General features: G+C 41.1%; 1 protein-coding gene across 2 annotated transcripts; it reads left to right on the forward strand.

Annotated features, from left to right (window-relative positions):
- The first annotated feature begins 436 nt into the window (after positions 1 to 436).
- LOC138204081 (ribonuclease P protein subunit p20-like) lies at positions 437 to 3,376 on the forward strand. 2 transcript variants are annotated; one of them, XM_069159199.1, is made up of 3 exons: positions 437 to 730; positions 1,582 to 1,642; positions 2,133 to 3,376. In XM_069159199.1, exon 3 carries the CDS (start codon positions 2,179 to 2,181, stop codon positions 2,632 to 2,634), a length of 456 nt encoding a protein of 151 aa, XP_069015300.1. In that variant the 5' UTR covers positions 437 to 730; positions 1,582 to 1,642; positions 2,133 to 2,178; the 3' UTR covers positions 2,635 to 3,376. The 2 variants fall into 2 exon arrangements, with proteins under 2 accessions (XP_069015300.1, XP_069015299.1); XM_069159198.1 differs by lacking the exon at positions 1,582 to 1,642 and having other exon boundaries at positions 438 to 730.
- Positions 3,377 to 9,959: the final 6,583 nt, after the last annotated feature.

Below are 9,959 nucleotides of genomic sequence, written 5' to 3' on the forward strand. Positions count from 1 at the left end.
GCGCATCAAAGTGTGTGTGGGATTATTGGGGAGCAGAAATAAATAGCAGGGAGCCAAATCTGGTGAGTCGGAGTGGTGGGGGGGCAATGATTGTGTTGTGGGTGAAAAACTTGTGCATTTCCAAAGTGCTGAGTGGGCGTATTGTCAACCAAAGTGTCATCACACCACAGTTGAGACTCTGATCCTGGAGGATGAATTCACAGTTCACAACCCCATGAATGTCAATAAAAACCCACCTGGTTGTGTGCCTGACACGATGCACTTTTTTCGGTCTTGGATGGTGACGTCCTGCCCCTCGGAAACATGAATGGGACTCAAAACACCTCTCTAGGCTCATTTTTTTTTATTCCATCTACTAGCGGGTGATTAAAGCAGCAGTGCTGATTAAACATCATGATGACGTAACTTCCTGTTTCCGTCGGAGTAATGAAAGGTTTCCCAAAGCGCGCCGGTGTATTTTTACCTTCCGCCTTAGTAAAGAGGGCTCTCAGCAGCCGTCAGTGTGACTCTGCACGCGGAGTTACACTTTGTGAGGGAGTTGGAATAAAAAGGGATTCATGAATGTGACCAAAACGGTGTCGCAGAGATTCTTTCCCGTCAGACTACTTCCGGTGCGCAGGGCACAAACTGCTTGTTTGGCTCAGGAGAAACTCCCTGTACGGACAAACATGCTCCCCGGACGTCAGTGACCAGCGACAGAAACGTGGTGATTTGAAACTATCCTCTGAAGGTAAGTTTACTCAACATGTGGATGATAATCATCGGTTCTGCTGGAGACAAACATTGAGTCATTCCTGGAGGACAAGAGACGTGTGTTAGATCACCATTATACATTAGAAGATGCAGTCTGCAGCAGGATAACAGACATTAAACATCGTGTTGATGTTTCCCCTGGTCAGCGTGGGGAGAGCTTCGTGACTGAATGACACTAATGAGGCCAGCTCGGTTTAAGCAGCTCGATTTTCTTGCTGTCAGAACTGTTTGGTTTCTAAACCGGTGCCAATAGTCCGGTTATCGTGACAGGCTGCCAGTCGCTGCCTTCACAGCAGCGTTAGGATTGTAAGTCAACGCTGTTAATAATGAATAAAGGTATGTTTATGATGCAGTTTGATCTCATATTTCCCTTTTATGAAATGACTTTAACTGGTTATTTATATTCCCAATTACTCTGTTGATCGGTTTCTAATTCGTTAATTCTTTGGTCTGTGAGATTCTGAAAAATAATGAAAAAGTCCCACCACCATTTCCTGAAGCCCAACGTGATGTGATCAGATGTCAGTTTGTCTTATCCAGTTTTCAAAAGTCATCAAACTGAGAAAAATCAGCAAATTAGTGCATAACTGACAGTGACTGATGTCTGTGTTCTTCATGATCTCCAAACGTCACTCGGTGTCTTGATGCCATCGATATAGTTTATTGACATTTTCAGATTGCTTTCCGGGGAGATATTACTGAGTTTATTGTGACTTTGCTGCTGTAAACATTACTGTTGCTGCTGATGAAACAATATGAATTCTGTTTGGAATTCATTATTTTTTAAATGACAATTACATTTAAAACATTTTCTTTGTAATTTAAAAGAACTGATAGGAGTAATGATGACCTGTCCCTGCAGCTGGCAGCTGGATAAAAAACAACTCTGGTAGGATGACAAAACTCACAGTCCAAATCCATTCAATGTCACCTTTATTCTACCAGTGTTTTGTGATTATTATTTTCATTTCATTTTTAAAGAAATATTATCATAACAGACCAAAATTATTTAAAAATGCAGTTTCTAATGAAAATAACTCCTCCCAGCTGAGCCCTCTGGGAAACTGGAAAACCCCAATTTTGTGTACCTGATTACTAACAGTTGCACGATTTTCTCAATCGTGTAAATCTTTTGCTGCTATTTGTCTTTTGCTAATAGTCAACAAAAGGTTTTGGGTTTTGGGTGGTTATATGTTGAAGATATTATTTTGGGATACTGATTTTTTTCTTTTTTTTAATTATATTTTTCTATTGTATAGATATGATAAATGGACTAAAGAACAATCAGATCGAGATGAAAATAACTATTAGGAGATGTTTAAGTTAGCCGGAGGGTATTATGCTCTTATACTATTTGACCTTGTGTCTTCTCTCCTCAGCTTCCTCCTTTGTCCCCAGCTGCTGTCTTAACACACACAGAGAAACATGACGGAGCCTCGTAACCCCGGCATGTCCTGCGTCCCTCAGACGGCTCCAGCGCACACCGACTCCAGCTCGCCTGCTGTCGAGATGGACCCGGTGGAGTACACTCTTAGGAAGCGCCTCCCCCGGAAACTCCCGAAGAGGAGGAACGACGTCTACGTCAACATGAAGACAGATTTCAGGGCTCAGTTGGCCCGCTGTCAGAAGCTTCTGGAAGGCGGGGGCCACAGGGAGATCTGTGTCCACGGCTTGGGCCTGGCCATCAACAGGGCTATTAACATTGCCCTTCAGCTGCAGGCCAGTAGTCAAGGGGCGCTGCAGCTGGCAGCCAACACCTCCACGGTGGAGCTGGTGGACGACCTGGAGCCCGAGGACCCCGACGAGGCCGGGGAGCCCGTGACGCGTACACGGAACAACTCAGCCATTCATATTAAGGTTTTCTACCCCGACCCTCAGTGACATGAACTGAGGTGTGCCCCGTGAATCCAGCAGAGATTCTCCGTCCGTCTTCAGCTCCTATTTATTCCCTCATAAGCCAGTAGGCCAGAAAAAATTGTCTGTTGGGACTGTTTGTGTGGAGACCTGCGGAGACCGCAGCAGAGGACTGCAGGACAGAGCTCACTGGTGTACAGTGTGTTTTCTGTGTCAATCATGTTGGAATTCTCTCAAATGGACAACTTTAGTTCACCAACTTTTATCATGTTTTGTGTCCGTTTTGTTCAAGTTTGCATGCCTTGGAGCTGCAGTGGTAATCGCCAGGTGAAATTTCAGTGTCATTCAATACATGTAAACATGGCTGTGCCAAATATTAGCCTAAAAATGTAGTTAAATTTAAGGTCCACCGTTCTGAGTGTTTACAGTTTTGTTTTAAAGATTCAAAAAAGAAAAAAGCTGAGAAATCCTGAGTTTGAATTTCAAGCAGGTGTTGTTGTTAGAAATGTCCACTAGATGTCAGTAGGGAGCTACAATAAGCATGGCAGGATGTTATTCTTTAGCAGCCAAATTTCTATGGCACCATGTCACAACAATGTATTTGCAAATTGTTTCCAGTATGAGTTCAGCTGGGGGTCAGCGAGACCCAAAATCTACTGATCTGGGGTTTCATTTCATTGAACTGCAGCTGGTGGTTATTTTGGTAAATGGATGTAGTGGAGGACAATGTATTTGATTTGTGGACAAAAATAAAACTTGCTGGAATGTATTCTTTAAATTTCACCTCTGTGATAAGCAGTTAAATTTGATCAGGATGTATGTAAACCAGTGAGATCTGCGATAACAGCTTGTCGTCAGCATCTGAACTGCACACGCTTGCTTGTAACGCCACTGACCTGAAAAGGACAGATAATTAATGAAATGGACAGACTTCCCCTTGTTGTGTTTGCAACTATCCTCTCTTTATCCAAGAACAATATTTTTGATTTAAATAGTGAATTATACAGTGATGGGACAAAAACAACACAAACAACAGGAAAGAAAACGTAGAAACATCCTTAAAAACATCTTGCACGTGCACAACAAGATATAAAATTACGGAAAAAAACAAGGAAGAACACTTAACTGATGTGAAATAGTTGAGCATCCATTTTACAGAAAGCCTCAAAGTTCCCCGGACTAACTGATTGCTTGATTGCTGTTTGATGACAAACAATAGAGAGAGGGAGGAGACAGTGGTAGCGTCGGGTTCTGAAAAACTATTTGCAATTTCAGCCCCACAGGATGTTAATTGAGCATTTTTCCAGGCCGTCTGGCTATCAGTGCGTAGAGACTGGGTGCCTTTTGGTTCGGCAGAAACAACAACAGAGATAATGACAAAACAGCTTCACAGTTCTCATGTAACTCCCCACGCTAACCTCTCACTCCCTCGCTCGCTGTAACCGAACCTCAGGTCGACTTTCTAGGCCTCCGTTCTGTTATTAGGAAAGAACATTCAGTGTGAAGCAGCTCGTCAGGTGCATACAATCTTTATAAAAACAAAATATTAAAATAGTCACTGAAAAAAAAAGACATTTCTGTGAGTTATTCTGTGGGCTTGTTCCTCATCCATCACAGTACAGGCCTCCTGTGTCTTCCCAGATAGAAGTGGAATGAGTCTGCATGCCCACTCAGTCTCTGACCAGCTCCACGTCTTGGCAATGCATTCAAAGCGCGACCCTCATCAACAAAGTCTCTCATTATGGACACCAGCTCTCCCCCTGATGCACCAGATGAGACAGGGGTGGACCGGGGTCATTCCTCTTCATCCGCTGAGGATGACGATGAATTTATAGTCTCCCATGCTGTCTGTCTGTCTGACTCTGACGCAGGCTCTTCCTTTTCCTCTTCCTCTTCCTGATGCGCCGCCTTGCTGGAACAAAGTTCGTCTGCCTGGTCTTGGAAGGTGAACTGTCCTCTTTCGACTATTCATCCCACTTCTGACGCCACATGTGACGGGGTTCAACCTCAGCCCTCAGATAGCACAAAACATGGCGTAGTCGTAGGTAGAGTGATGGTGAAATTTATTGTGCTCGTCTCCCAGAAGTGCAGATTGGTGGCAAAAATATTTTAAAAAGTAGAAAAAGGAACCAACAAACAACAAACATGTTTGAAAAAAGAAATAAAACAAATTCTCAACCTAAAAGTTACAAAAGTCAACAGTGTCTCAACAAAGCAGCTGTTACCTTCTAAAGCTAATTGATTATAAGAATACATAAAATAAAGTAAATATCTTAACCCAGAGGTTATTATTCGTCTGTTTACTGCAGTAAACAAAACAGAAAACAAATATTTTTTTCCTTCACTGAGCCCAACAAATAGCTTTCAGATAAATCTGTCTTTTATGATTAACAATTGTATTTTTAATAACAGGCACGGTCAGAAACCAATGACGTCACAGAACTGCGCACCGCTACAGGCGTATTAAACAGCTGATTGGCGTCAGCCTCAGTTTGAACGGGAAGCCCCGGGAACAGGCTGAGAGGAGAGTCGACCTCCAGTAAGTGACCAGCGGTGTGAAGTTATGCTCGAACTACCAAGTGTGCACTCTTGATCATTTACTGGCAGAACAAATAACGGTGAAGTTTCCCGAGTACCGACGTAGTAATCTGTGTGTAGTGTCAATGAACCGCGTGTGTGTGTGTGTGTGTGTGTGTGTGTGTGTGTGTGTGTGTGTCAATGCTCCTCTCGGTCAGTGACGGGGCCACTACGTCACACTGGACAAAAACAAAGAATGTTAAAGCAGGTGTAAAATTGATGAAGATGTGAGGTTGGTTTGAATGTGTCACTGTTTTCATGTATTTTTACGTTGGTTATTTGTGATTCCGTGAATCATTTCATTGAATTTGTGTTTTGAAGTCATTGTATTTATATTTTTGGGCAATTCGTTTTTGAAGCGTGTTGAAATAAGAATAAACAGAAATCCTGCCGTAACTGTTTGACCCATGAGGCTTCAGTGAGTCCCTTTATAACACAGACAAGGCCAAGTGTGGGTCGGGTCAGAGTATTGGACATCGAGTAATCCACTGATAAACGCACAGACTGTCAGTCTGATAGTGCTCTGGACTCTTCTGATCTACTTGTTACATATTTCTTAATGAATGGGGCTTTTATTGTTGCAGTATTATTTTCAAATATGTGTGGAGAGTTGTGGAACTGCCTCAGTCTGTGTGTTAATCTGAAAATGTGTCGTCTCATTTGCATTGTATGGTGATTTGTGAATGTGTCAAAGAAACTAAATGTGTACATGATTCTTTAAATGTGCACTAAGATTTTATTGCTGTGCTTTTCCCCCTCAAACTAAAAACATGAACGAAGACATGGGGAGGGGAAGGCAGACATACAGGACAATATATAGTTTACTTTTGTGTTTGATAAAGCCAGATAGGCTATTTAAACAGTCTGGGCTTGAGATCATGAATATTTTTGAGACCCGTCTATAAAACTTTTTAGCAAATGATTTGTGTCTCTTTATGAATAAATCAGTAATATTTAATTTCAATGAAATTAGTAGTCGTGAAGTTTGTGTAATTTACTTCTGATCACTCCTCCACATCGTTCCAGCACCTGATCTCTCTGAGTTTTGTTTGTTCACTTCGATATCTAATCAACGCCAGTGTTTGGCGTCTACAAAACGCAGCTTCACTTCCGACACTGGACAGAAGTTCTGATAACACCGAGGGAAGAGTTATTCATAATATTAGCTACCACTTCCCAAGCCAATTCAACATCATGGAGGCCGACTCGTAGTGCCCTCAATTTTTGTAATTCGAGCTTGTGCCTCCAGACATGTCAGTTTCCTCCCGTGTAGAGTTTGGCTGGCGGCGCCGGTCTGCTCCTTCTACAACCATTGGAAACTGACAGTCCGTTGCACCACAGTGGTTTTAAAGGAGAGGAGCTGATTTCATTGGCAATGATTGAAGTCTGATGTGACACACCTTCTTATTATCTGTTCTTACTACTCTACTATTGCGCCACAGTACCAAAGTTCACCAAATGATCTAAAACCTTGGCAACACCTACATGCGCTCCCAGCTCGTGGACACTTCATGATGAAAGATCTGACTCCTTTGGAACTCTTTAAAATGTTGATAATTTCTTTAAGTGAGAAATTAAGATGAAAGACTGAAATTAGTGCAGCTGCACACGTAAAGACGCGTGCACATTCTGCCATCAATACAAGAGGACAAAAGAAAATAAAGAGTTTTGTGGTCGCAGCATTTTTACAACAAATGTCTGGAAGAAGCTGTTACAGCACGTGCAGTGATGTGACATGTTGGACTCTGGTTTAATATTTAATTTCAAGTGTTTTATGAAGTGAACTCGGACACTGAATTGTTGTAAATGATATCAACTGTTTCTTAACCTCCATTTAAACCTTATTTCCGTGACCCACTTTAACATCCTTGCAGTACTAAATGAAACCGTGAGAATTTAGATTAAATATTCCATACTTAAGGCTAAGGGACGAGCAAGTACAACAATACAGATAATGGTGTACTCGATCGTCCCTAATGTTAACTTATTCCCCGTTAGTTTCAGTAGATTGAAGACTGTAGACCAGGGGTCTCAAACTTAATTTACTTGGGGGCCGCTGGAGGCAGAGTCTGGGTGAGGCTGGGCCGCATCGGGTATTCCACAAGAAAAGCTTTGTTAAAAAAATTCCAATCTTCTCAAATGTCTTTATTTTTATTTTTTTTAACACAAAATAAGATGAAAAAATAAATAAACAAATTAAGAATTAATAAGTAAATAAATCAGTAATAAATAAAATAATAATAATTAGATTTCTCTAGTCAGCAACTATGTGTGGTTTCTTCAGTCTTCTATATCTGCTGTATTCAGATTTAAACATCTTTATTAACAGTTCTTTAACCTCAATGGGTTCTTCTGAACATGAATTGTCCTGAACATGAATGGAACATTGAAGAACATGAACTGTTCTTCTGAACATGGCTTCTCTTGCCTACTCCTTGCTGCTAGAGACCTGGCAGCGCTTCCTCTCGCATAGCATCCCTGGTATTTTGCATACTCCTCAGCATGTCTAGTTGTGTAATGACGTTTCAAATTGTATTCCTTGTGCACCGCAACTTTCTCTGTGCAAATAAGACACGTCGGGGTGCCCCTGTGCTCAACAAAGAAATATTGCATCTCCCACTTTTCCTGGGATTGTCTGTGCTCATCACCAACCTTTCTCTTCACTGCAGGCTTTGAAAAAGACATGTTTGGGGCTGTGGAATATATTTTAATTCCACTTGGTGTCACTGTCGTGTTTAGCCGTGTTTATGACATCATATAGAAATATATGTAGTGTTCATCGTGTGAGGCAATGCAAATAAAAAAATAATGACCCCCAAATAACGGTGCGACCCTATAATTGGTCCGGGTTATCGGGGACTGTTATTGCCGACGGACAGGTGTCGGTATGTGACTGCAGACCACATTAGGCTACATTGTTTCCTTTCTTTTATCTCGCCGCGTACGCATCACTTTGATTTATTTTGTCAGAGAGAGACATGTAGACGTATAATGTCCCGCTGGGCAGCAACTTAAAAAACTTTTTTTTGGAAGTGTTGTGAACGCAGCGCGCTGGGACGGATGTCCGCGTTTGCCGAATAGAAACGAGGCAGCCAGCCAGGCCCGGAAGAAAACTCTCCATGGCAACGCTGCTGTCACTTTCACTCATTGAGTAATGTTGCTCTGCTTGCATCAAGCCCGGTCGATGTCCCGCCCCCGAGAGCCATATACCCCACCGTGATTGGTCGGTTCGTTCAGCTCCGCACACGAACCTGTAAAGTGCCATTCATATAAAACTCGCGGGCCGCACTAACATTAAACTTTCATATTAAGGTGGGGGCCACAAAATATCGTCCCGCGAGTTTGAGAGCCCTGCTTTAAAGTAAGTCTGTCTCAGATTGGTAAAAAACAAAAAGATATTTGTCAAAACATAGCCCTCCATTACAATCTCACCTGGCAGCAGGTTTAACATCAGAAATTGTGCTAAATTGATATAAGTGGGGAAAAAAATTAAAGCTGCAGCTGAATGAAACGTGTCATTTCTTAATTATGGAGGTAAATGGATTCAGCTTTCCAAGAGCTGTCAGCAGCTGGATACTGTACACAAGCCATAGCCAATGAAATCACAGCCTTTATGTTCTGTTGCTTCAAAACTTGTGTTAATAAGTCAATGTAATTATTTCAAAACAGCTGATCACTGACTGGCACTTTTTTAAACAACTCCAATTTTAAGTTGATTTATTGTTGTAATTTTGTTCAAAATAAATGTATGAAGCTTATTATCCTGTTTTAAAGCACATGCTTTCTTATATTGTTAATTACATCCAATTCAACTTGTGCTTTTGTAGAATACGAGACAAATGTTGACCTTGAGTTTGACAGTGAAGTTAAAAATGTATAATTTTTCGAAGAAAATCTGCATTTTCAACTCCAGGTTTCAACAAAACTATCTTAAATTTGCAGCACAGCAAAGAAAACCACTTTCTGCAAGTCATTTTTATCATCACACGGTTCTATAACGGGTGATCACTTGGTTGACTGTAAAAGCTCAGTTTACTGGGAAACCATGTGACTTTTTAAGTCAAAGTGAAAGTATCCTCACTGAACAAATAAAAAGGAGTCTCTGCACTGCAGTGGTTCACACGGTGAGGAGTGATCCTTTTGGTCCTTTAGGTCCTTTAGGTCCAGAAACAGGACATTTTCCTACGAATACAGCACAAAGAAACAACTCTTTTTTTTGTCATGGCAGATCTCCTCGATTAAGGTTGGTTGCTTATGCTATTGTTTTGTTAGTATTTTGTTCATTATTTGCATGATTAGGAAGACCAAAATCTAGCAAGAGAACAACAAAGTTATGTTACTATTTGGACCAGTGACTTTTAATGCAGAGCTTCCACTGTAAACTGTTATTCATCTGCATGTGAGTTCAAAATAAACTTTGTTTTTCATTTTGTATTTGTCAGTTGGATTTACCATTTAAGAATTGTTTGTATTTGCAGAAGTATATTTTCATTTTACCTCTGTGAGCTTTTTAAAACAAAAAAGTATTTCCTGTTGCTTTTACTTGTTTCCTGTGGAAACACTGCTGCTGCACATCATCTCTTCACCTTCTGTCACTCCTTGTCTAACATCCGTTACAATAAACACGAGGAGGGAGGAGGGCGCGCACAGGAAACGTTTTACTTATTTACATTTTTTAAGTTTTCATTTGTATTTCCCGTGCAATCTCATATCTACCTTAATGTTTTAATAGACGAAAGAATTATCGTGTTATCAGCTTTTACTGCTTTGATCTG

The sequence above is a fragment of the Embiotoca jacksoni genome, unplaced genomic scaffold, assembly GCF_022577435.1.
Source record: "Embiotoca jacksoni isolate LCO1_2020_lvr unplaced genomic scaffold, fEmbJac1.0.p SCAF_24, whole genome shotgun sequence".
NCBI lineage: Eukaryota > Metazoa > Chordata > Actinopteri > Embiotocidae > Embiotoca > Embiotoca jacksoni.